Source organism: Pristiophorus japonicus, chromosome 3 (genome assembly GCF_044704955.1).
Source record: "Pristiophorus japonicus isolate sPriJap1 chromosome 3, sPriJap1.hap1, whole genome shotgun sequence".
Lineage (NCBI taxonomy): Eukaryota > Metazoa > Chordata > Chondrichthyes > Pristiophoridae > Pristiophorus > Pristiophorus japonicus.
In genome coordinates, this window is record NC_091979.1 from 157,226,123 (window position 1) to 157,253,524 (window position 27,402).

General features: G+C 41.8%; 1 protein-coding gene across 2 annotated transcripts; it reads left to right on the top strand.

Moving 5' to 3' along the window:
• Positions 1–2,061: 2,061 nt before the first annotated feature.
• On the top strand, positions 2,062–27,402 carry LOC139259955 (BTB/POZ domain-containing protein KCTD18-like). Of its 2 annotated transcripts, none has more exons than XM_070875951.1 (7): positions 2,062–2,142; positions 2,947–3,142; positions 14,454–14,665; positions 17,252–17,445; positions 18,465–18,559; positions 22,007–22,109; positions 24,496–27,402. In XM_070875951.1, exons 2-7 carry the CDS (start codon positions 2,986–2,988, stop codon positions 25,073–25,075), a joined length of 1,341 nt encoding a protein of 446 aa, XP_070732052.1. In that variant the 5' UTR covers positions 2,062–2,142; positions 2,947–2,985; the 3' UTR covers positions 25,076–27,402. The 2 variants fall into 2 exon arrangements, with proteins under 2 accessions (XP_070732052.1, XP_070732051.1); XM_070875950.1 differs by lacking the exon at positions 2,062–2,142 and adding an exon at positions 2,157–2,371.

The window sequence follows — 27,402 nt, forward strand, 5'->3', positions numbered from 1 at the left end:
GCAATGTAGGCAGTTAATCTCAATCAGCAAGTGAACAGTCAAAATTGAGCATGGCTTTAAGTAGTGCTCGAAATCCTCCACAACGACTTATTTACTCCTGTTCAGCTGGTCGGTGTTAGGAATTGCAGTGCTAGCCATCAAAATGGCATACAGCCTATTTAATGGGCATTCGGAGCCAATCTAATTGGTAATCAGAGGCTTATTCATCCTTGGGGGCGGCTGTTCTTAGCACACGCTTAAGCTCTTTTACCAAGATGGCATCCTGCACTAAAGGTGGGCTAAACAGGCATTCCTACTCAAGACCCCATCTTGGACACCTCGGAAACTCTTTAACACCTAAACTACCGGTGCTACAGTGGGCAAAAGAGCCAACCACTCTACTGCTGGATCATGGCTACTGATTTGTGGTTGTCACACAAAAGTGACAGAATCTCAGAATGTGATTGCCAAAAAAATAAATAAAACTTCTACAATCCCATGTCATAAAGTAGAATATGGCTTATTGGGTCAAGGTAAACTAGAGGTCCTGATCATGGTCACACTGGAGCCAGTGCAGGATAGCAAGACACATGAGAAGTTATCTACTCCGGCTGCTAGGGGGCATGAGAGACAGAGGTCTCGCACAATCCATTGGATCTGTGTAATTTTTGATCTGTGTACCTTATACAAGAAAATAATGGCCCAGATTTTGCAGTCAACGGTAAAGGGACAACACTCGTCACTGACCTTGAAAAAAGCTGCCCATAAATATTTAGCAGGCAGGCTGATTAGACAATCAAATTGAGGAATTCTCACAGACAGCAAACCAGGAAGTAAAAAGAACAGATTATAATTCACATTTTAATCATTTTACAGAAAGCTAAATAAAGATTGGAGCATACACATGGGATTAAGGTAGAAGTTGAAATATCATAAACAAACTAAAAAAAAAAATTATTTTAAAAATCATGGAATTTTTCATTGTTATTCTGAGGGAATGACACTCCACACTTGTAAAATTAGTTTCGGGACCGAAGAGGTAGTTCAGCAGTAATTATGACTTAGTACCCCATCAAAAGCTCTGTTACACCTCATTCAACAAGTCTTAACATTTTCAATGTTTTTTACAACACGAATGGTGCGCAAGAAGTTGAAGTCAACTTCAAACCACTGATTCTGTGCTGATTGCATCAGCGAAGACTGCAACAGCACACCCAATGGAGGAGCTCATAGGCAGTCCCTCGGAATCGAGGAGCAGGATATCACTGACAGTAACATCAGGATTTCTGCGTTTAACTGCGCATGTGTGGACGTTAGAAGTCGCTGCCATTTTTACACAGTTTCACCGTCATTACAACTGCAAATTCCGAGTTTACATTCTGTTTGATTAAATGTTCTTTTAAAGATGTACTTTTACTCATTGAATCTCATCTATAAAAAAAACTTGCATTTATATAGCGGCTTTCACAACCACCGGACGCCCCAAAGCACTTTACAACCATTGAAGTACATTTTTTTTGTTGTAATGTAGGAAACACTGTAGCCAATTTGCATACAGCAAGTTCCTACAAACAGCAATGTGACAATGACCAGATAATTTGTAATTTTTAGTAATGTTCATTGAAGGATAAACATTGGCCAGAACACCAGGGAAAACTCCCTGCTCTTTTATCAAAACAGTGCCATGGGACCTTTTACACTTACCTAAGAGAGCAGAGGGAGTCTTGGTTTAACATCTCATTTAAAAGACAGCATCTCTGACAGTGCAGCATTCCCTCAGCACTACACTGGAGTGTCAGCCTAGATTTTTGTACTCAAGTCTCTGGACTGCGACTTGAACCCACAAATACGAGTGATAATAACCAGATAATCTACTTTAGATGTTGATTGAGGGATAAATATTGGGAGGGACACTGGGGGGGTATCCACACCATACTCAATGCTTTTTGCAGCATTTTTACTTCTACTGCGGAGTTTAATAACGTGTATTTCACATAAAAAAAGGAGGTGGTAGCAGTGACGTTGTGCCGCACTCCGGCCGCTCGGGGGCAGCAGCGGCAGGAGGCCCAGGCCCAGGCCCGGGCGGACTCGGTCAGGGGGCGGACGCGCCGCGGCTGCGCAGGTCTGTGGCCGTGTCATCGGTGTGCGCCTGGCCGGAGTAAGGTGAGTGCGAGCGGGTTACTGTCAGTGAGAGTGAAGCGGAGGAGCAGGGGAGCCGAACACGGCCTACCAGGGAAGGCGCACCCCAGCAGCCGGCTGTCGGTGATCGCTCCTCCCCGGGGCCGCGGAAATGGAGACTAACGGGAGTGAATCAGAGCGAGTGACTGAGGAGCCCCCTCCCGGAGTGAATGAAGACAGTCTGCACCCCAGTGAAATCCCTGGGATTTGATAGGTCCTGATCAACATACAGCTGCCAGTGGCTTTCTTAAAAAGCAAAACCTTTCTGTCTCCTTATTAGCACCTCTGCTTATCGTTAACACGTCCAGTTCATGCTCCTGGAAGAGCGAGCATCCCAGCCTCGTCCAAAACTCATTGGTCCCTGCAAATAGTCTGCAGTAGTTATTGCAACTTAACAAACCTGTCCTGGGTTTAATGTTGCCTTTCATAGATTTCTGTATGATTTATCTGAATAGTATTTGAGAAATCTATAAGCTGTGAATCATATTAACATAGTGTGGAATACAAATAAGTCTAATTCCTTCACACAAAGGGATGGTTCACTTTTTTTACATTAATAATACAATACAACTTTTATATAGAACCTTTAACATAGAAAAACATCGAAGATGCTTCACAAAGGCATAATCCAAAATGCCGTTGGATATTGCCAACTTGTTTTTTTATAATTACTAGAAATATGTTCTGCCTTATAAGTAATGTTTAGGGCAGTAATCTAAATGATGAGTAACATTTGAGTTATGCTAGTGACAACAAACTGTTTCTTAATTATATTTTTGCTTTCTGCAGTTAGAATTTCAGCGATGGAGTGATTGGTTGTTGCACACCATGGAGGCTTGTGAGGGGGAAGCTATTACCGAGATCCTCAGATTGAATGTGGGAGGTTGTTTCTATACAGCCAGACGAAATTCCCTCTGTCGTTTTAAAGACTCAATGCTTAGTGCTATGTTTAGTGGACGATTTCCTTTGAAACTAGATGAATCAGGTAATGTGAGGGATGTAGTTGTCAATCATACCAATTCATGTGGCATACTTACTGACTTCCAGCAGCGACGTTTCCTTGTTTACAAGCAAAACCCATTTCTTATTTTGGGGTGAATTAGAGAAGTTGTGTTGATGTAAATGAACCTCTGATTCATTATATGAAAATAGTCATGGGCAAACAGTAAATAGTGTACAGGAGCACCTACTAATGTAGTTAAGTGAATATATCAGAGTATTACCCTGTTTACACTACCAAGTTCATGGTAAGAGCAATTTGATTATGTAAAAATATGTTTACATTGATGCTGTTCTGCTGTGACTTTCACCCACCACAGTAATTTACTTGTATAGTTACATGAGACAGCTTTCACTTCTCTAAATCCTTGTTACTGGGGTTATGAGGAAACTGGAGAATAGGATTCCGATTGAAGCACATGTAGCGTCAGTGTTCCAAAGGGCAGTTGTGTCGATGCACTAGTTGATCTGATAACTCCTGAGGTTGGTGATGAGTAAGCTTGATATGCTTGGACATCTGGAGCATTAAGGTGGGCAGGCAAGTTGCCTTGTTGTCTTTCCCCCATGCTGAAGGCTAGTGTCTATTGTACAGCTGCTGAGAAAGCTCTTGAGAATTAGGACTGGTTGGTATTACCTGGAGGCTTGGTATGAAAATAAGTGCTCATATATATCCAAGGTTCAGAACTTTTGCAAGATTGAGGTCCAGAAGAGGCAAGTAGCTGCTGCTGGCGTTCCGTGCCTTCAACGATGGAACTACTGTCCTGTGGGGCATGCCATGTGTCCAAACTGTGGTATGGACCTGCTTGATGGTGGAAGTTTGGAGCCAAGCTAGCCACCTGTGGCAGACTTGGTAATCCAGAGCCATACATAGAAACGCAGAAAATAGGTGCAGGAGTAGGCCGTTTGGCCCCTCGAGCCTGCACCACCATTCAATAAGATCATGGCTGATCATTCCCTCAGTACCCCTTTCCTGCATTCTCCATACCCCTTGATCCATTAGCTGTAAGGGCCATATCTAACTCCCTCTTAAATATATCCAATGAACTGGCATCAACAACTCTCTGATGTAGGGAATTCCACAGGTTAACAACTCTCTGAGTGAAGAAGTTTCTCCTCATCTCAGTCCTAAATGGCTTACCCCTTATTCTAAGACTGTGTCCCCTGGTTCTGAACTTCCCCATCATCGGGAACATTCTTCCCGCATCCAACCTGTCCAGTCCCGTCAGAATCTTATGTTTCTATGAGATCCCCTCTCATCCTTCTAAACTCCAGTATATAAAGGCCCATTTGATCCAGTCTCTGCTCATATGTCAGTCCCGCCATCCCGGGAATCAGTCTGGTAAACCTTCGCTGCACTCCCTCAATAGCAAGAACGTCCTTCCTCAGATTAGGAGACCAAAACTGAACACAATATTCCAGGTGAGGCCTCACCAAGGCCCTGTACAACTGCAGTAAGATCTCCCTGCTCCAATACTCAAATTCCCTAGCTATGAAGGCCAACATACCATTTGCCGCCTTCACAGCCTGCTGTACCTACATGCCAACTTTCAATGACTGATGAACCATGAAACCCAGGTCTCGCTGCACCTCCCCCTTTCCTAATCTGCCATTCAACTAATATTCTGCCTTCGTGTTTTTGCCCCCAAAGTGGATAACCTCACATTTATCCACATTATATTGCATCTGCCATGCATTTGCCCAAGTCACCCTGCAGCCTTTTAGCGTCCTCCTCACAGCTCCCACCGCCACCCAGTTTAGTGTCATCTGCAAACTTGGAGATATTACTCTCAATTTCTTCTAAATCATGAATGTATATTGTAAAGAGCTGGGATCCCAGCACTGAGCCCTGCGGCACTCCACTAGTCACTGCCTGCCATTCTGAAAAGAACCTGTTTATCCCGACTCTCTGCTTCCTGTCTGCCAACCACTTCTCTATCCACGTCAGTACATTACCCCCAATACCATGTGCTTTGATTTTGCACACCAATCTCTTGTGTGGGACCTTGTCAACAGCCTTTTGAAAGTCCAAATACACCACATCCACTGGTTCTCCCTTGTTCACTCTACTAATTACATCCTCAAAAAATTCCAGAAGATTTGTCAAGCATGATTTCCCTTTCATAAATCCATGCTGACTTGGACCGATCCTGTCACTGCTTTCCAAATACGCTGTTATTTCATCTTTAATAATTGATTCCAACATTTTCCCCACTACTGATGTTAGGCTAACTGGTCTATAATTACCCATTTTCTCTCTCCCTTTTTTAAACAGTGGTGTTATATTAGCTACCCTCCAGTCCATAGGAACTGATCCAGAGTCGATTGACTGTTGGAAAATGATCACCAATGCATCCACTCTTTCTATGGCCACTTCCTTAAGTACTCTGGGATGCAGATTATAAAGCCGCGGGGATTTATCGGCCTTCAATCCCATCAATTTCTCTAACACAATTTCCCGCTTTATAAGGATATCCTTCAGTTCCTCCTTCTCACTAGAACCTCGGTCCCCTAGTATTTCTGGAAGGTTATTTGTGTCTTCCTTCGTGAAAACAGAACCAAAGTATTTGTTTAACTGGTCCGCCATTTCTTTGTTCCCCGTTATAAATTCACCTGAATCTGACTGCAAGGGATCGACATTTGTTTTCACTAATCTTTTTCTCTTCACATATCTATACAAGCTTTTGCAGTCAGTTTTTATGTTCCCAGAAAGCTTCTTCTCGTATTCTATTTTTCCCCCTCCTAATTAACCCCTTTGTCCTCCTCTGCTGTATTACAAAATTCTCCCAGTCTTCAGGTTTGTTGCTTTTTCTGGCCAATTTATATGCCTCTTTCTTGGATTTAACACTATCCTTAATTTCCCTTGTTAGCCACGGCTGAGCCACCTTCCCCATTTTATTTTAACTCCAGACAGGGATGTACAATTGTTGACGTTCATCCATGTGATCTTTAAATGTTTGCCATTGCCTATCCACCATCAACCCTTTAAGTATCACTCGCCAGTCTATTCTAGCCAATTCACATCTCATACCATCGAAGTTACCTTTCCTTAAGTTCAGGACCATAGTCTCTGAATTAACTGTGTCACTCTCCATCTCAATAAAGAATTCTACCATATTATGGTCACTCTTCCCCAAGGGACCACGCACAACAAGATTGTTAATTAGCCCTTTTTCGTTACACATCACCCAGTCTAGGATAGCCGGCCAGCCCTCTGGTTGGTTTCTCGACATATTGGTCTAGAACACCATCCCTAATACACTCCAGGAAATCCTCCTCCACCGCATTGCTACCAGTTTGGTTTCGCCCAGTCAATATGTAGATTGAAGTCGCCCATGATAACTGCTGTACCTTTATTGCACGCATCCCTAATTTGTTGTTTGTTGCTGTCCCCATCCTCATTACTACTGTTTGATGGTCTGTACACAACTCCCACTAGTGTTTTCTGCCCTTTGGTATTCCATAGCTCCACCCATAAAGATTCCACATCATCTAAGCTGATATCCTTCCTTACTATTGCATTATTTTTCTCTTTAACCAGCAACGCCACCCCACTTCATTTTCCTTTCTGTCTATCCTTCCTAAATGTTGAAAATACCTGGATGTTGAGTTTCCAGCCTTGGTCACCCCGGAGCCATGTCTCCGTGATGCCCATTACATTATATCCGTTAACTGCTATCTGCGCAGTTAATTCGTCCACCTTATTCCGAATATTCCTTGCGTTGAGGCACAGAGCCTTCAGGCTTGTCTTTTTAACACCCTTTGCTCCTTTAGGATTTTGCTGTAATGTGGCCCTTTTTGCTTTTTGCCTTGGGTGTCTCTGCCCTCCACTTTTACTTTTCTTCATTCTATCTTTTGCTTCTGCCCCCCATTGTACTTCCCTCTCTCCCTGCATAGGTTCCCATTCCCCTGCCATATTAGTTTAACCCCTCCCCAACTGCACTAGCAAAGTCTCCCCCCGAGGATATTGGCTCCAGTCCTGCAGATCTGTAGTACCCCAGGTTCTTCAATCATGATGGTTTACAGTTATTCAACCATAAAAAGGGTAGCATTGGGGGCTTTTGAGATTCCAGATTTCTCATTTAACTCTCTTGAGGGCTGGTTTGGAGGGTATTTAACATGGTGTTTAAATGAAACGTGCCCTCATGGAGTCTTGAAGCCATCCGATGTTCGTTGAAATAAAATTAAATTACATTTTTTTTAAACTTGTGGCATAAATAGAGGCTACTGAATGACCATGTTTATCCCATCAGTTATCCATATTTCTTCTCCTGAGAGGAAGACAGTTACCTATTGCATAGCCTTTGTGTTAAATGCTGTTTTCTTTGCGTGAGTCCTTAAGTTACCTTTGTCCAGCAATCAACAAATAGCACATGAAATAAATGCAATTTATCAAAATCTTTACCTGCACCATTTGAGTAATTGAAATAATCTAATGGAATTGCCCAATGTTAACTTGAACCCACCATACCAAAAAAACTCAACAGCATTTAAAGCAGCCTCCATTTAAAATTAATTGAAATGGCAAGGGGTTTAATTAAGACATCCACTGCACCAAGAACACATTGCCATTATTCTTAAATTACACACTTTAATCACTTCAATAATTATTTTGACTCTGTCCAATGTTTGTACTTCCTAAACTTTGTCGAGTCATGTAGGAACAGGAATTCAGACTTTAAAAAGAGGAATCCTGTTGCAAATACTAGCCCCAAACTGTTTCCTTTTCACTTGCATCTGTTTCAGTTGGAATTTAGCAGCAACACCTGCTATGTGATGCAGTGACAACGATTGCTTTCTCACAGAAGCTGGAGAATTTATGTGGTATTCACATGTGTAACGGTGATTGAAAGTTTTCAACTTGTGGTTTTAGGGCAGAATCTGCAGGCTGTTTAAAAAGTTGATCTTGTCCTTGTCTGCACATTTTGGCTCCCAGTTATTCTAAGCACGATCTTGATCGTAGCAACAAGTTTATTTCTACTGTGGAATAGATTAAAATGAAAGTGATAGGGGCAAGAAGTAGCATAATTGTGGCCAGAAAGATATTCTATCTAAAATATTTTTTAAAAGCAAGTGTCAAATTAGCTCACTTGTTACTCAGGAGTGTGTCTCAAACTCTCATAACCATTCCAAATGTGTTCAGCACAACAACTTGCATTTATATAGCGCCTTTAATGCAGTGAAACATCCCAAGATGCTTCAAAGCAGCATTATCAAACAAAATTTGACACCGAACTACATAAGGGCCCAGAAATTGCAGTTGGAGGCTTCACGCGGGCGGATGCCTCCGACCTCAAAAAAAATTACCAAGATACTTGGTAGACCTGGAGGAACGAACAGTTGGGCTCTGAGCCCTCGATGCACGGCCCACGCATCCCAGGAGTGTTAAGCGCATCCTGAGATCGCATGGGCCAGACCACCAGTCGAAATGAAGTATTTTCTCATTGATACTAATGGGAGCTCCATTTGTACTATGAATGAACATAAGAACATAAGAATTAGGAACAGGAGTAGGCCATCTAGCCCCTCGAGCCTGCTCCGCCATTCAATAAGATCATGGCTGATCTGGCCGTGGACTCAGCTCCACTTACCCGCCCGTTTCCCGTAACCCTTAATTCTCTTATTGGTTAAAAATCTATCTATCTGTGACTTGAATACATTCAATGAGCTAGCCGCAACTGCTTCCTTGGGCAGAGAATTCCACAGATTCACAACCCTCTGGGAGAAGAAATTCCTTCTCAACTCGGTTTTAAATTGGCTCCCCCGTATTTTGAGGCTGTGCCCCCTAGTTCTAGTCTCCCTGACCAGTGGAAACAACCTCTCTGCCACTATCTTGTCTGTCCCTTTCATTATTTTAAATGTTTCTATAAGATCACCCTTCATCCTTCTGAACTCCAACGGATAAAGACCCAGTCTACTCAATCTATCATAAGGTAACCCCCTCATCTCCGGAATCAGTCTAGTGAATCGTCTCTGTACCCCCTCCAAAGCTAGTAGATCCTTCCTTAAGTAAGGTGACCAAAACTGCACGCAGTACTCCAGGTGCGGCCTTACCAATACCCTATACAGTTGCAGCAGGACCTCCCTGCTTTTGTACTCCATCCCTCTCGCAATGAAGGCCAACATTCCATTCTCCTTCCTGATTACCTGCTGCACCTGCAAACTAACTTTTTGGGAGGGTCCAAAAAGAGTTTCATGCACAAGGACCCCCAGGTACCGCTGCACCTCAGCATTTTGTAATTTCTCACCATTCAAATAATATTCCCTTTTACTGTTTTTTTTTTTCCCAAGGTGGATGGCCTCACACTTTCCGACATTGTATTCCATCTGCCAAACCTTAGCCCATTTGCTTAACCTATCCAAATCTCTTTGCAGCCTCTCTGTGTCCTCTACACAACCTGCTTTCCCACTAATCTTTGTGTCATCTGCAAATTTTGTTACACTACACTCTGTCCCCTCTTCCAGGTCATCTATGTATATTGTAAACAGTTGTGGTCCCAGCACCGATCCCTGTGGCACACCACTAAACACTGATTTCCAACCCGAAAAGGACCCATTTATCCCGACACTCTTTCTGTTAGCCAGCCAATTCTCTATCCATGCTAATACATTTCCTCTGACTCCGTGTACCTCTATCTTCTGCAGTAACCTTTTGTGTGGCACCTTATCGAATGCCTTTTGGAAATCTAAATACACCACATCCATCGGTACACCTCTATCCACCATGCTTATTATATCCTCAAAGAATTCCAGTAAATTAGTTAAACATGATTTCCCCTTCATGAATCCATGCTGCGTCTGCTTGATTGCACTATTCCTATCTAGATGTCCTGCTATTTCTTCCTTAATGATAGTTTCAAGCATTTTCCCCACTACAGATGTTAAACTAACCGGCCTATAGTTACCTGCCTTTTGTCTGCCCCCTTTTTTAAACAGAGGCGTTACATTAGCTGCTTTCCAATCCGCTGGTACCTTCCCAGAGTCCAGAGAATTTTGGTAGATTATAACGAATGCATCTGCTATAACTTCCACCATCTCTTTTAATACCCTGGGATGCATTTCATCAGGACCAGGGGACTTATCTACCTTGAGTCCCATTAGCCTGTCCAGCACTACCCCCCCTAATGATAGTGATTGTCTCAAGGTCCTCCTTTCCCACGTTCCTGTGACCAGCAATTTTTGGCACGGTTTTTGTGAAGACCGAAGCAAAATAATTGTTTAAAGTCTCAGCCATTTCCACATTTCCCATTATTAAATCCCCCTTCTCATCTTCCAAGGGACCAAAATTTACTTTAGTCACTCTTTTCCGTTTTATATATCTGTAAAAGCTTTTACTATCTGTTTTTATGTTTTGCGCAAGTTTACCTTCGTAATCTATCTTTCCTTTCTTGATTGCTTTTTTAGTCATTCTTTGCTGTTGTTTAAAATGTTCCCAATCCTCTAGTTTCCCATTAACCTTGGCCACCTTTTACGCATTGGTCTTTGATTTGATACTCTCCTTTATTTCCTTGGTTATCCACGGTTGGTTATCCCTTCTCTTACCACCCTTCTTTTTCACTGGAATATATTTTTGTTGCGCACTATGAAAGAGCTCCTTAAAAGTCCTCCACTGTTCCTCAATTGTGCCACCGTTTAGTCTGTGTTTCCAGTCTACTTTAGCCAACTCTGCCCTCATCCCACTGTAGTCCCCTTTGTTTAAGCATTGTATGCTCGTTTGAGACACTACTTCCTCACCCTCAATCTGTATTACAAATTCAACCATACTGTGATCACTCATTCCGAGAGGATCTTTTACTAGGAGATCGTTTATTTTTCCTGTCTCATTACACAGGACCAAATCCAAGATAGCTTGCTCCCTTGTAGGTTCTGTAACATACTGTTCGAAGAAACAATCCCGTATGCATTCTATAAATTCCTCCTCAAGGCTACCCCGTGCGATTTGATTTGACCAATCGACATGTAGGTTAAAATCCCCCATGACTACTGTCGTTCCTTTTTCACATGCCTCCATCATTCCCTTGATTATTGCCCGCCCCACCGTGAAGTTATTATTTGGGGGCCTATAAACTACGCCCATCAGTGACTTTTTCCCCTTACTATCTCTAATCTCCACCCACAATGATTCAACGTTTTGTTCATTAGAGCCAATATCGTCTCTCACAACTGCCCCGATATCATCCTTTATTAACAGAGCTACCCCACCTCCTTTCCCTTCTTGTCTATCTTTCCGAATTGTCAGATACCCCTGTATGTTTAATTCCCAGTCTTGGCCACCCTGCAACCATGTTTCTGTAATGGCCACCAAATCATACCCATTTGTAATGATTTCTGCCGTCAACTCATTTACTTTATTTCGAATACTGCATGCGTTTAGGTAAAGTGTTTTAATCCTAGTTTTTAAACCATGATTTCTAGTTTTGATCCCTCCTGCAACCCTTTTATATTCAGTGGCCCTTTTTGTTTTTTGCCTTGGGTTTCTCTGCCCTCCACTTTTACTCATCTCCTTTCTATCTTTTGCTTTTGTCTCCTTTTTGTTTCCCTCTCTCCCTGCATTGGTTCCCATCCCCCTGCCATATTAGTTTAACTCCTCCCCCACAGCACTAGCAAATACTCCCCTGAGGACATTGGTTCCGGTCCTGCCCAGGTGCAGACCGTCCGGTTTGTACTGGTCCCACCTCCCCATAACCTGTTCCAATGCCCCAGGAATTTGAATCCCTCCCTGCTGCACCACTGCTCAAGCCACGTATTCATCTGCGCTGTCCTGCGATTCCTACTCTGACTAGCACGTGGCACTGGTAGAAATCCCGAGATTACTACTTTTGAGGTCCTACTTTTTAATTTAGCTCCTAGCTCCTTAAATTCGTCTCATAGGACCTCATCCTTTTTTTTACCTATGTCGTTGGTACCAATGTGCACCACGACAACTGGCTGTTCTCCCTCCCTTTTTAGAATGTCCTGCACCCGCTCCAAGACATCCATGACCCTTGCACCAGGGAGGCAACATACCATCCTGGAGTCTCGGTTGCGGCCGCAGAAACGCCTATCTATTCCCCTTACAATCGAATCCCCTATCACTATCGCGCTCCCACTCTTGTTCCTGCCCTCCTGTGTAGCAGAGCCAGCCACGGTGCCATGAACTTGGCTGCTGCTGCCCTCCCCTGATGAGTCATCCCCTCAACAGTACTCAAAACGGTGCATCTCTTTTGCAGGGGGATGACCGCAGGGGACCCCTGCACTACCTCCCTTGCACTGCTCTTCCTGCTGGTGTTCCATTCCACAAAAAACAAAGAAAACATAAATACATAAATTAACACACTTATTTAAAATTAATAGAAATTAAATTAAATGTTTCAGAAAAAATATATTTTTTAGTATGTTTTATTAGTATTGCACCCCACTTATCTTAACGGACATGGTTTTTAATATAAAACTTAGTCATAACATTTATTTTCTCTATCTTTTAAAATTCTTACACTGGTAAACAGGCGTAAGAGTTTTAAGGACATTCGCTGGACAGGAGCTGGGCAAAAAAACTCTGCCTGCAGAGGCACTTTACTTTTTCATTCGTACGATCAGTTTCAGATTGCAAGTACTGGATTTAGCCATGTGCGCTTCACCTAAATCTGGAACTTGCGGGACCTCTTCAAGCGCATGTGCACATTGTACGCACCTGGAGAGGCCGCAATTTACAGCTCGAGGAGACATTGGGGCAGATTGGTCAAAGAGGTAGGTTTTAAGGAGCATCTTGAAGGAGGAAAGAGAGGCGGAGAGGTTTAATGAGCGAATTCCAGACGTTGAGGCCTAGGCAGCTGAAGGCACAAACGCCAATGGTGGAGTGATTCAAATTGGGAGGCCAGAATTGAAAGAATGCAGATATGCAGAGGGTTGTGGGGCATGGAGGAGGGTAAAGAGATGGCGAGGGATGAGGCCATAGAGGGATTTGAAAACCTGGTTGAGAATTTTTAAATTGAGGCTTTGCTTAATCAGGAGCCAATGTAGGTCAGCAAGACAGGGGTGAGAGGTGAACAGGACTTGGTGCGCGTTAGGATATGGGCAGCAGAGTTTTGGATCAGCACAAGTTTATGGAGGGTGAAAGATGGGAGGTCAGCCAGGAGTGATTTGGAATAGTTCAGTCTAGAGGTAACAAAGGCATGGATGAGCGTTTCAGCAGCAGATGAGCTGAGGCAGGGGCGGATTCCGGCGTTGTTAGAGGTGGAAATAGGCCGTCTTAGTGATGGCACAGATAAGTGGTTGTAAGCTCATCTCTGGCTCAAATATGACACCAAGGTTATGAACTGTCTGGTTCAGCCTCGGACAGTTGCCAGGGAGAGGGATGGAGTTTGTGGCGGTCTTCCGAATATTTAGTTAGAGGACATTTCTGCTCATCTAGTACTGGATGTCGGACAGGCAGTTTAACAATTTAGAGACTGCGGAGGGGTCGAGAGAAGTGGTGGCGAAGTAGAGCTGGGTGTCATCAATGTACCTGTGGAAACTGACGTGTTTTTGGATGATGTTGTCCAGAGGCAGCCTGGAGATGAGAAATAGAAGGGGGCCAAGGATAGATCCTTGGGGGACACCTGAGGTAATGGTGCTGGAGAGGGAGAGAAGCCATTGCAGGTGATTCTCTGGCTGTAATTGGATAGATAAGCATCAAAACATTTGTATGCAATAATATTTAAAAGATAAATATAATGTTCTCTGGTCAGACTAATGAATGATTCTTGAGGAAACTCTCTCATATAGATGCCCCAAAAAGCTGAATTGAACCATTCAAACTATGAAACCCTATATTTTTGGGATACTCCCATACAAAACACTACTTTTACCAAAGAAGCTTCTGTCATTTTATAGTACTGAATATTTTTTTGCCTTATCACTGTAAAATGTTAGCAAATAATAGTCATTTAAACTATGTAATTTCCTGCTTAGAAAAATCATAACTGGATTGCCAGTCTTGCTTGTCATTTCTTTTTAGATGTGCTTTTTTTCCCCTTCCCTTCAGTCTGAGCTACAGATTTCTCTTTGCGGCAGCTGTTCTGCTGCATTCTAAATGGCCAGCAGGCGACATGGCTTAAGAGGCAAGAACTGGGTAAAGCCAGATTCTCCTTTAACTGAGACAGAGCACCTTGCTTGTGTACAGTATTACTGTGCAACAGCCCGCCTAAGAATGACACAATTTAACTGGCTGAGTCATATGGTGACGAGTTGGAAGATAAACTGCTTGAGGTATCGTCTGACCTCTTTGAATTTGAAATGTGTAATGTGAAGTTTAGAGTCTAAAATCTAATCTTTTAATATAGGGGCTTGTCTTATTGAACGGGATGGCAAACTCTTCAAGTATCTCTTGGATTATCTGCACGGGGAACTCTGCATCCCTGAGGAAGCGAGAACTCGTGTAGCATTACAGGAAGAGGCAGATTACTTTGGTATTCCCTATCCCTACAGTTTGACTGACCATTTGTCCAGTGAGATGGAAAGACATTGCTCAAGATCTAAAATTGAAATCAAAAAGGTTTGTAATGTTCATCTCAAAGTTATAGAGCTCAGGGATTTTACCCAGAAATTTTAAACCTGTGTTGTACTTTTATTTGAATATGCCAATTGTTTTACAAAAAGTGAAGCCTAGTGAAAATAGGGAAATAAACAACAGGAGTGGGCTAAATAATTGTTTTGACGATTGATCATAAAAGCTTTCTTTATGATCGTTTTGATTGATGATGAAAACGTCTTGCTAAATCAACAAGTTTATCTGCATCTGTGACTGGGTTATTTGAATTCCTATAATACAATAATGTTGAAAAAAGTTACCTTTTATTGAGGTTGGAATATAACAAGTTAAACTATGTCAAACCAAACAATACCTTCCTCTGGTCCTATATACCCTTACATTTTGGACCTTCCTCGACAGCTCTGCTAGTTTATCTAGTGTCCGCCTTGGCTCAGTGGTAGCAATTTTGCCAAAGTCAGAAGGATGTGGATTCAAGTCTCACTCCAAAGACTTCATAATATAGGTTGATATTTCAGTGCAGTACTGAGGGAGTGCTGCACTGTCGGAGGTGTCATTTTACGAATGAGACATTAAACCGAAGCCTCATCTGCCCTCTGAGGAGGACATGAAAGATTCCATGGCGCTATTCGAAGAAGAGCAGGGGAGTTGACCCTCGTGTCCTGGCCAATATTTATCTCTCAACTGCCATCACTGAAACAGATTATCTGGTAATGATCTCACTGTTGTATGTGGAATCTTGCCTTGTGCAAAATTGAATGTCGTGTTTCCTACAGTACAGTGATTGTACTTCTAACAGTACTTCATTGCCTGTAAAGCCTGAGGTAGTGAAAGGCACTATGTAAATACAAGTTTGTTCGTTCTTCCTTTCATTGTGTAACTGCACAATGCAGACAAGGAGAATTCTCAGCTTCTGCTGAATTAGCTAATCTCAGCCTGCAATTAGTTCATTAGGTTAGGAAGGGGAAAACTGTCCAGAGTTCAGTTTGATTATTGTTATCCAAAAACCCCCACTAAAGGTGCACATGTAGCATCTGATGAGGGCAAGATTGACTGGCCTTAGCTTTGATACTCCCTGTGGTCATCGAGGATTGTGGCACTTTGACTATTAAAGCTCACAGTTTGTGTGTCATCAGAGGGTACCTGGCACTCCAGGAACTGTTCCTTAGGAGTGAGTCAGTGCCTTGGAGAAGGTAGAGAAGTGGTCAGGACTACTTTTCTATCGTCTCCAAAAAAATACATTTTCCCTCGTAATTTGTGTTGCCCAAAAGTGTACAAGAACTATGATCTATTCATGTTGCATGCTTAATTGAATTGAACTCAGTACTGATACCACATGCAGCAATAAGCTATCATTCTGGGTGCAACCCTGCCCTACTGCTCAGTGTGCTGTTCAATTCACAATGGCCTTTATTATAAAATCACTTAATGCCATGCAGTTACTGTCAGATGATGTGCATTGCATTTACTTCCAAAATTATTCTAACACACTGCAAACAACAGACACCTCTTATAAACAGGATCTAGATTTTTTTTTGTGTGAGGAATTCATTGAGATTTTTTTAAGATTAATTAACTTTAGTATGTTTTGTCCTAAGGTAGTTGCTACCCAGTGAGGAATAGGGTGGTTCACCAGTGTCTGCTTGTCGGCTTCACTAATAAAATTATTAAAGACTGCAAGTGGTATTGTTTCCTAAGATACCTGTTCCCTGTCTCGCACTTTGATTTTATTGATGCTTGTTTGAATCAATCTCCTGGAGACAAGATTATAACCATGTCCCTCCTGCACCTAATTTATAACAACAAAGGTGCTACTTTCTGCCAAGTGCTTTTTCAGTCAGGGCAGTAGGATATTGGGGTGGAGCGCAATCAGCAGAACCACTGCAAAAGATCGGAAATTTAAATATAAGTGGGTTACGCTCAAAATCACTTCCGTTCATGTTAACTGTGATCTTTTACGCTGGTTGATTCAATTTGCCCAAAAAGGTTCCGCCCACTCTTAAAAAGATCATGGAGTACTCTTCAATGGAAAGAGGAAGAAAATAAATGACTGCGTTCTATTGCGGTGCTTGATTGCGCTGGTTCATGTAAGATTTTACCTTTTGTAATCATACAAATGAATTTTAGTGGAAACTTGAGTTGTCGCCTAACCAGCACTATTTCAAGCGCATTTTGGCACAATTTCCCGATTGCACCCAGAGCGGAAACTCTTAACCCACTATCTATACAACTACTATCTGTATGACTCTTGCATTAAGTTATCAGGAGGCACAGTTTAAGCAAGGCAGATACAATTGTAATGTCTCTTGATCCCAAATTTTGCAGTGGGGTAGAGTTGGACGGAGGTTTACAATCCTTCCAGTTATACTGCTCTCAGAAGCTGCGGTCAACTGATATTTCACGTGTTAATTTAACACGAGTGAAATTTCATTGTTTGGGGCTAAGAAAATTGCCAACAAGGCCAAATTTAAAAATTGTTATTCCACGTGTATCTCTTGATACCTGTTCGTATGAAGATAATGTATGTAAAGCAGTTACTTGAATCCTTTCAAATAATAAATGGTTTCTTATTGTTCTATTTCTTAAATATAGGCACTGACAGACATGTGTAACTCCTATGATTTAATCTGCACAAAGCCCATGGTGTGGATCCTGCACTATCTCAATACTTGTGGTGCCAGCTGTGAGAGCAAGATCCTAGGTGTATTTGCATCAAAGACTGAGGGGATCGGAGCCATTGAAAAACAGTTGGGAGGCAGAATGAAAAGCAGAAGTATCTATAAGAGGTAAAAGTGGGTGATCTGCCAATCATTTACTGTATTTAAGATGTAAAATTTGCCACTTTGCAGTGTATGTCATATTTGATCTGTAATCTGTTTACTTTGCCAAAGAACCATTGGGGATTTACTGCAACTCTATGTCTAGGAACTACGAGATACCTAAATTTGGCTTGCTGAACCATCTTAAAGCAATCGGTTCAGATTATATCAAGCTCCGTCATCTTATTAAAAATTCTTCTCATATTAGCAAACATGTATCTTAATGGGTGACCCATCAAAATATTTCTTGTTTTATTTGAAGATGTCACAATCATGTGGGCCAGGCTCTGAATTGACCAATACAAGTTATAGCTCATACTGCAATTGTTAAAAACGCTTAAAAAAATTGAGGAATTTTTGGAAATCGATTTTATCCTTTAGATAGGAAATGCTATAAGCAAAAATGATTTCTTTGTAGACCAGTGCTTTTTTTGAGTAAGTGAGCTTGTATTTTATTGGTTCAGTTTGAGTTTAATCTTTTCCATTTGGAAGGATCTTCAGGATTCAGCAGTGAAGCATAACGAGAAACATTTGCACGAGCAAAGCAGTCATTTTATGGAAATTTTCCCAATCCGGTCACCAAGCAGCTGAACGTTTAAATAGATGAGATCCTATCCCGCAGTTCCATTCTATTTACGTCCTGCCCCACTCACTATACATTCCTTCCTCCCCAAATCTATCATCGTCCCAGTCACTCTGGCCTCAGCCTCCGAGAGCAATCAATACTTCAAATGCTCTCCTTAAATTGCACTCTGCTGCACTCTTGTTCATAAGGAGTTCAGCATTTTCCTTGCTGGTCACTTTTATACTATCCTATATATTTCTAAGGTAATAAATAGATCTACAGGGAAAAATTTAACCGTGTTTGCAGTTTATCATTTGCAGGTATAACTTTGAATCTGTTGTGAGTTGCACACTAGATATCCACTTGTTGCCTGCATTAATGTTGTTTCATATTTCTGTGTTTTTGTGCCTCTCGTTTAAAGGGAAGCTGGAAACAATCTACAATACATCTGGAGCTATTACTCAGCTGGTGAGCTGAAGAAAATGATGGATGCCTTTGACTCCTGGGAGGGACGAGGTACTTGCCCTTCATGTCAACATAAAAACATTTAAAACTTTGGAGGTGAGCTGTAAAGCTCAGATATATGTTGGGCCGAACTTTGGGTTATCACTAATATCACCAGCTAGCTGCATCAGTAGTAGATGTGTTTCTTGTACTCTCATTTCCTATATTGGATGCTTATTATAGTGTAGTACTGCCAGTAGTTTTTTTCACAAACAAATCTCAGTTATCGACTGCTGGACAAATTTCAGGACGCTCTGGCAGAGTGAGTACTTTGAGATCAAGCATAGGCGCTTATGTTAAACTTTTTAAAAAGTTGTGGTAGAAACATAGAAAATAGGTGCAGGAGTAGGCCATTTGGCCCTTCGAGCCTGCACCGCCATTCAATAAAATCATGGCTGATCATTCCCTTAGTGCCCCTTTCCTGCTTTCTCTCCATACCCCTTGATCCCCTTAGCAGTAAGGGCTATATCTAACTCCCTCTTGAATATATCCAATGAACTAGCATCAACAACTCTCTGCAGCAGGGAATTCCACAGGTTAACAACTCTGAGTGAAGAAGTTTCTCCTCACCTCAGTCCTACCCCTTATCCTAAGACCATGTCCCCTGGTTCTGGACTTCCTCAAAATCGGGATCATTCTTCCTGCATCTAACCTGTCCAGTCCCGTCAGAATCTTATGTTTTTGAGTTTCTATATGTTTTTATTCAACTCCAGTGAATAAAGGCCCAGTTGATCCAGTCTCTCCTCAGATGACAGTCCAGCCATCTCTGGAATCAGTCTGGTTAACCTTTGCTGTACTGCCTCAATAGCAAGAACGTCCTTCCTCAGATTAGGAGACCAAAACTGAACACAATATTTCCAGGCCTCACTAAGGCCCTGTACAACTGCAGTAAGACCTCCCTGCTCCTATATTCAAATCCCCTAGCTATGAAGCCCAACATAGCATTTGCTGCCTTCACCGCCTACTGAACCTGCATGCCAACTTTCAATGACTGATGAACCATGACACCCAGGTCTCGTTGCGCCTCCCCTTTTCCTAACCTGCCACCATTCAGATAATAGTGTGCCTTCGTGTTTTTGCCCCCAAAATGGATAACCTCACATTTATCCACATACTGCATCTGCCATGCATTTGCCCACTCACCTAACCTGTCCAAGTCACCCTGCAGCCTCTTGGCGTCCTCCTCACAGCTCTCACTGCCACCCAGTTTATTGTCGTCTGCAAACTTGGAGATATTACACTCAATTCCGTCATCTAAATCGTTAATGTATATTATAAAGAGCTGGGGTCCCAGCACTGAGCCCTGCGGCACTCCACTAGTCACTGCCTGCCATTCTGAAAAGGACCCGTTTATCCCGACTCTCTGCTTCCTGTCTGCCAACCAGTTCTCTATCCACGTCAGTACATTACCTCCAATACCATGCGCTTTGATTTTGCACACCAATCTCTTGTGCGGGACCTTGTCAAAAGCCTTTTGAAAGTCCAAATACACCACATCCACTGGTTCTCCCTTGTCCACTCTGCTAGTTACATCCTCAAAAAATTCCAGAAGATTCGTCAAGCATGATTTTCCTTTCATAAATCCATGCTGACTTGGACCGATCCTGTCACTGCTTTCCAAATAAGCTATTTCATCCTTAATGATTGATTCCAACATTTTCCCCACTACTGATGTCAGGCTAACCGGTCTATAATTACCCGTTTTCTCTCTCCCTCCTTTTTTTATAAAGTGGTGTTACATTAGCTACCCTCCAGTCCATAGGAACTGATCCAGAGTCGATAGACTGTTGGAAAATGATCACCAATGCATCCACTATTTCTAGGGCCACTTTCTGAAGTACTCTGGGATGCAGACCATCAGGCCCCGGGGATTTATCGGCCTTCAATCCCATCAATTTCCCTAACACAATTTCCCACCTAATAAGGATATCCTTCAGTTCCTCCTTCTCACTAGACCCACTGTCCCCTAGTACATTTGGAAGGTTATTTGTGTCTTCCTTCGTGAAGACAGAAGCGAAGTAATTGTTCAATTGGTCTGTCATTTCTTTGTTCCCCATTATAAATTCACCTGATAATTCATATGGAACTGCTGCTTTGATCAGTTTTCTGATCTTTATTGCAGTGCAACGCCTTTCACAACCTCAAACCGTAGTTGCTGAAGATCCAGTTCCGATCTATTCTGTTAAATGGAATTGTTGCAAACAAACTGTGTTGAAGAAATAGTTACAAAGAGAGCAGAATGCATACATCATTGTTATTTTGGATTAATTAGAAAAATGGACTAAAGTAAAGGGCTCTCTGAACCTCTTCTTTTTAAAGACCTTGTTTGCACAATCTACTCTTTTGTGGACTTCTCGCAACCATTTAAGGCACTAAAGTAGTTACACCAATTGCCTTCTACCCCTCTCCAAGGTAAATTGAGCAATGCTCCAGAAACCTATCTGACCTCTCATCTGTTGCATTGCATGTTCCAGCAGCTTGCATTCCCCACAATATTCAATAATTTCTAGCGAATTCATCTTTTTTTCCTACAGTCTCACTTCTAATCAGATATTCATCCTGTTTTTAATATTCTGAATTGACGGACCATCAGCTGTTTTGAGATTCTGTTTTGTGCCGAATAACTGCATTATTCTGCGTCAGAAATTCATGCCTTCTCTCAATCTTAGAATGTAGATGAACTTGTGTAAAAGTACCCACTTCAATCAAAAGCACATTACCATCTGGCTGTCTTGGAGTTTACTGTTACACAAAGCATTCACTTTTCTCATTGTGCCACATTCTGACAGGCCTGAGCTGCGATATGGCGTATTACAGCTAACAGGAAGAACTGTCCTGTTTTAAATGAGAGGGATGTGGTGCATTACTGATCATTTGCCAAGTACAAGCATTGATCACACAAGTAGAGAACAAGCCGGCTCTTATCAGAGTGCAGCTGTGGTATTGCATCTCTCACTTTCGAACTACAATATACTTTTTTTTTTAAATGACAGTATGATTTCTGTAGATGGCTTTGTAATTTAAAATTCTCACAAACGGTGATTTTTAGAAATGGTTTGAACCGTTGATCCTAAACTCTCAAGCACGAATCAAAGTGGGAGCATTAAGTGTAGGGAATGAAAGATGCGCTTATCCAAACACTGCGTAAGGTGAGTTATCTTGATAACTTTTCATACTTCACCGAGATAGTGGAATTAAAATCAGATGGCACTGTGAAGAGGAACAGTTTTCAGTCATGTCACTGGAATCAATCTGCAACGCGATATCATTTGCACAAATAATAATATCTATTTAATTCTTATAATTTGAATCATGTATGAACAAAATACACAATGAAAGTAATCTGTGTATCCTGTTCATTGCATTTGAGCATAATTAATTTGTGACTTAGTGATAGGTCTTCTTCTTGTATCTATATCTTCTGTAGTATGCAGATACAATGCCTTATCTTGCCTTCAGGTGTCAGTTATTGGAGAGTGCCTCAAGAATTAATAGAATGTTGGACTCTTGAAGGCCGACCTCTGCAAGGGAGCCAAGAGAAGGTGGCACCAATTCAGAAGCGGTAGGTGCTTTGTTTCATCGTGTGTTGTAGCTCTTAATTCCTGTGTTGCTCAGTTTATGCATATTAGAATATAGGTTTTCAAACTGGGTCCCTGATCCCTGGAAGATAGTGATAGACTTCAAGAGGACATAGACAGGCTGTTGGGATGGGCGGACATGTGGCAGATGAAATTTAACGCAGAAAAGTGCAAAGTGATACATTTTGGTAGAAAGAATGAGGAGAAGCAATATAAATGAAAAGGTACAATCCTAAAGGGGGTAAATGAACAGAGAGACCTAGGGGTACATGTGCACAAATCGTTGAAAATGGCAGGACAGGTTGAGAAAGCGGTTCAAAAAGCTTACGGGATCCTGGGCTTCATGAATAAAGGTATAGAGTACAAAAGCATAGAAATTATGATGAACCTCAACTGTAGTATTGTGTCCAATTCTGGGCATTGCACTTTAGGAAGGATGTGGAGACCTTGGAGAAGGTGCAGAAAAGATTTATGAGAATGATTCCAGGGGATGAGTGGAGAAGCTTGGATTGTTCTCCTTAGAGCAGAGAAGGTTGAGAGGAGATTTGATTGAGGTGTTCAAAATCATGAGGGGTCAAGCCAGAGTAGATAGAGAGAAACTGTTCCCATTGGCAGAAGGGTCAAGAACCAGAGGACACAGACTTAAGGTGATTGGCAAAATAACCAAAGGCGACATTAAAAAAAAAACTATTTTACACAGCAATTGGCTAGGATCTGAATGCACTGTCTGAAAGGGTGGTGGAGGCTGACTCAATCACTTCTTTCAAAAGGGAGTTGGATAAGTACCTGAAAGAAAAAAAATTTGCAGGGCTACAGGGAAAGGACAAGAGAGTGGGACGAGCTGAGGTGCTCTTGCAGAGAGCCAACATGAGCTTGACTGGCTGAATGACCGCCTTCCATGTTGTAACCATTCTATGATTCTATGACTGGGGAGTCAGTTGGAGGAGCCCAGGGGTCTACAGGTTAATGTTCTATTTTTGTATTTGCTGATTTACTAGTGCACTATTTCTGTTGCTGTAAAGTAATAAACTGCTTTTCCACAATGATAGAACTGTCTCTCTGGGTAGCTGATACTGTCTTTCAGAATTTAATATAGAGGGTCTTGGGCACACTGGTATATACAGGAGAGTTCCCCAGAACATGAAAGTTTGAAAACCACTAATATGGAAAGACAGGCTCCTCTTTAATTAATCAGAATGATTCTAATTTTAACCATTACAAAAATCCATCAGGAAAGGTTTCCTTCGGAAAAAGTGTTATCTGATGAGTTGCTGTTTTATGCCATTGCTGCTCTAAATACATGGAGTCTACTTAAGATAAATCTATATATATTTCTTTAAATGTTTCTTTTTCCCTTAGCTAGTTGTTCCCCAGCTGGGAATGTGACCAACTTCCAGCCTTTATCAGTGCTGCTCCTGAGCAGGCCTCGAAGACATGTCAGCAAGTGGGTGACTCACCATGCAGTTTTTTCCTCTCCTACAGGAGGAAGCTTTGACCTTGATTTGTTCCAGTAACATGGGGAATAAATTAGAATCTAGGTACATGGGAATTTATGGACACAACTTAGAGTTTTGACACTCCTTGAGGCAGGACATTTGTGCTGAACCTGAAGCTGATGGAGTTGCTAAGAAAAGGATTCATTTCATCACTGATTCCATAGCACAAACCCACTGCAGGAAATGCAGTCTAACACGGAAATCATTAAAATAAAGACAGACTAGCGCCTTTCATGACCACCGGATATCCCAAAGCGCTTTACAGCCAATGAAGTACTTTTGAAGTGTAGTCACTGTTGTAGGAAATGAGGCCGCCAATGTGTGGACAGCAAACTCCCACAAACAGAAATGCAATAATGACCAGTCTATTTTAGTTATGTTGATTGAAAGATAAATATGACTTCCCTGTTGCTCTTCGAAATAGTGCCATGTGATATTTTACATCCACCTGAGAGCGGTTTAATGTCTTATCCGAAAGATGGCACTGGAGAGTCAGCCTAGATTTTTGTGCTTAAATCTCGAGTATGATTTCAACCCACAACCTTCTGACTCAGAAGGCAAGGGTGCTACCAACTGAGCCACAGCTGACACACAGTCACCTTGCTGATATTCTCCTCTTTTCATTCCATGATTTGTCTAAATGAGGAATATTCGCAGTTTTGTAAAATTTACTATTACACATTCACAGGAGTTTATTATTTGCAGCAATTAGATCGCCAAGTGTGTAATAAAAAATAACAAAATGGACATCAGTACTCAAAGGATTAACTTCCCTTTTTATGGATTCAATCAGTTACTAATGGATCAGATTTACTAGTAGTTTTTCTGATTTATTTAATCTTTACATTAAGTCCAAGTTTCATGTATCTTCCAGACATATTGTTGATGTCAATGAAGCAGAAGTGGAAACTCCCAAAAAGAACCTGAAACCCGTCGAGTTCTCTGGCCCATCCACCAGCACCCGCATTAAAGTGAAGAATTCTGGATTGGTCAAACTATCAACTCCAGGCGATGCTTCAAAGGCGGTGTCAAACTCCTTGGTTCATCTCAAAACCACAGCCATAAAGAGAGTAAGCACCGGGGAGTTTGTAAACCACAGGACAGCATCTTCCAGTGCCACAGGGCCTGCTTCTGGATCAGGTGCCCAAACATCTCAACCAGCCAAATCCCAGAATGCTAGAAGTGCCGAAGAGTCTTGTTGCACAGCGGCAGTCAAGCTGCCAGAAAAGAAGGTAGTGGTGAATCGAGTGATCAAATTGAAAAGGAAGCCACCTTCTGCGACAGTCATAATGCCAGCAGATCCTATTAAAAGTGAAAGAGACATGCATACGGTCACTTCAGATGTACAACCAAGTACTTCAGAAAACCCTCATACCTCCAGTACTGTGAATTTAATGGCAGACTATCTAGAGGATATATGTGGAAATGGTAGAAAAAAGGACGAGAATGGTTAAATGACCAGTGGTTTGGAGGGGGAGGGGGGAGAACAGGAACGGGGACGGGGCTGTTGAAGTGGTTTGGTAGGACTGTCTATTTGAATCCTGTTGATGCATAGCCTAATTTCCCAAGAAATGTTATCTTTAGTTCAGGATTTTAATAGAGTTGCTTAGGTAAAAATGGAAAATTTATCCTTTCACTGGTAGCTCAACAGGTTTATCCAGTGCATAACATTGACCAAGAAGGTCTCCGATTTGATCTCTGGTCTGTGCTTAATTGACCTCCTGTTTGGGTGGTGGTAGGGGTGCTACATTTGGTTTGAGCGCCTCTGGGGTAAGGAAGGGAAAATCTGCCATGCCCCTCACTCCTGATTGTTATCCATCATCTCTGCTGGAACTGCGAGTGTGTGAATGCCAGGACTAGGTTTGGCTATGATTTCTCCATCTCCTGCATCTGTACTTGAGTCGCCTTCCAATTCTCACCATCAAGGCTCATAAATAATGGCCACTTGAACAAGAAACCAGAGAACTACCACTGTCTGTGAAGTTAGCAGCTTCAAGAGAATAAGAAGGGAAGAAATTAGTAAAAGAAAAATTCCCAAATGACTACTCTGTATTAATTGTATCTCAACTCGTTTTGTCACTTGTGTCACAACTGAATTTAAATGCAAACATGATACTTTAATACACACTGGCTTGCATCTACCAAAATATTCCACTTTTTAATTGGATTGTGTACTGCCTAGTTGAGCATATCCTAAAGTTGACAACCTCAAGGCATACGACAGAATGACACTAGTAGACAGTCTCTGTTCCTGAACACTTGCAGCTAAAGGTTTAGTCACAGAGCACTCGTGCTCCTTTTTTTTTAAAGTTTGATCTGCCTCTCTACATTCATGCCAAGTCAGAAAATCCAACTGCCTTGTCTGACAGACTGCAGCTTTACTGTGGAACATACAGCTGAATTGGGCCCATTTAGCAGCAGCAACATAAATGGACTATTGAGTTATTAAGTGAAAGAGTGCTGCTGATTGCAGCATCCATGCAATGGAGAAACCAGCAACAATATTAACTTCAGAACAACAGTGGGTATGATCAAATAGTACTAATGGACTATATCATTACTGTACTGGGGAATAGAGGAAAAGGTCGATTGACAAACTGCACCTTCACACAGTCCTCCCCTCTTCAATTCCTGGTCTAGTGGAAGCATTTTGCCATAACTTGTACAATGTTTTACATGAAGTTTTTGTGTGTGTGGGAGAGAGATGGCCAACACGTTGGACAAACAATATATATAGAGCATGAGGTTTTAAGTTTAATTGTCATTTGATTTTACTTGTCACACCCTTCAGACCCCCTCCCTTCCCATTTTGAGTTGCTAATCTTGGCCACGCCATCGAGTGTGGCACAGATGGGAATGTAGTCTTCTCAAGCCAGGGTGCTGGTTGCACATTACCAGGTCAAGTGTTGGGTTGGCTGTAATCTGGCAATAGGTGGCCTGCCTGTTTTCTGATTTGGAGAAAGATATGCTGGTGAGAGGCAGATTTTGGAATGGACCTTTTTTATTGTGATAACAAAAAAGTAAAACAAATTTGGGCATTTTTTTCAGGTGTGAAAAGAAAACTTTTATTACCTACTGTCAAACCGAAGACCAAAAATGGCAATTTTGTTTTTGTATTTGGTTTGTTGAGGTTTCATGCTACTGCTCAGGTTAGGTGTGCATTTCGGTGTAACTGCTGTGTGTGTGGTGTGATTGACAGCCTGGGAAGGAATCCATTTGCTCCAGTATTTGCTGTTGCCTATTCAGGTTTCAATTATAAATCTATTTTTATTCATAAGATTTTGTTGGTTGAGTTTTATGCAAAAATCTCATGCTCTGACAGTACAATATGAACTGGGAAACATTTATATTGGGATCAAGGCCCTACATTTAGGGGTTATGTTTGGAACACAATATTTGTCTGATTAGGACAAGTGATTTGTTATTGCTCAAAGTGGCATTTTCAGTGCCTCCAGGGCTTAATGCAAAATCGCAGAACTTGGGTGGCAAGTCACATTAAATGCACTGTGTAGAAGCTTATGAGTTGTTACACAGTGGCAAATCACTTGCCCTACTTATAATGGGAGTGAGTGAGAAGTGATTCGATACACTGGAGTTTTGTGCTTGAGTCAGGCACATGTTTACCTGGAGCAAGCTTTACCTTTGGTGACACTTGTGTAGGTTTTTAATGTAAAACTTTTATTGGCTACAGTTTTATATTAATTTATATGCTCCATACCTGAAAGGTCGACTGTTTGTTTTACTTGAAAATAAAATATGATTTTGCTTGTTTTTAAAGTTC

Excerpts from the sequence above, each read along its gene's own strand:
- LOC139259955 (XM_070875951.1), top strand. The coding sequence starts at position 2,986 with ATGGAGGCTTGTGAGGGGGAAGCTATTACCGAGATCCTCAGATTGAAT. Across the intron at positions 3,143-14,453 it reads TTTGAAACTAGATGAATCAG|GGGCTTGTCTTATTGAACGG; the intron begins GTAATGTGAGGG and ends CTTTTAATATAG. Across the intron at positions 14,666-17,251 it reads CTAAAATTGAAATCAAAAAG|GCACTGACAGACATGTGTAA; the intron begins GTTTGTAATGTT and ends TCTTAAATATAG.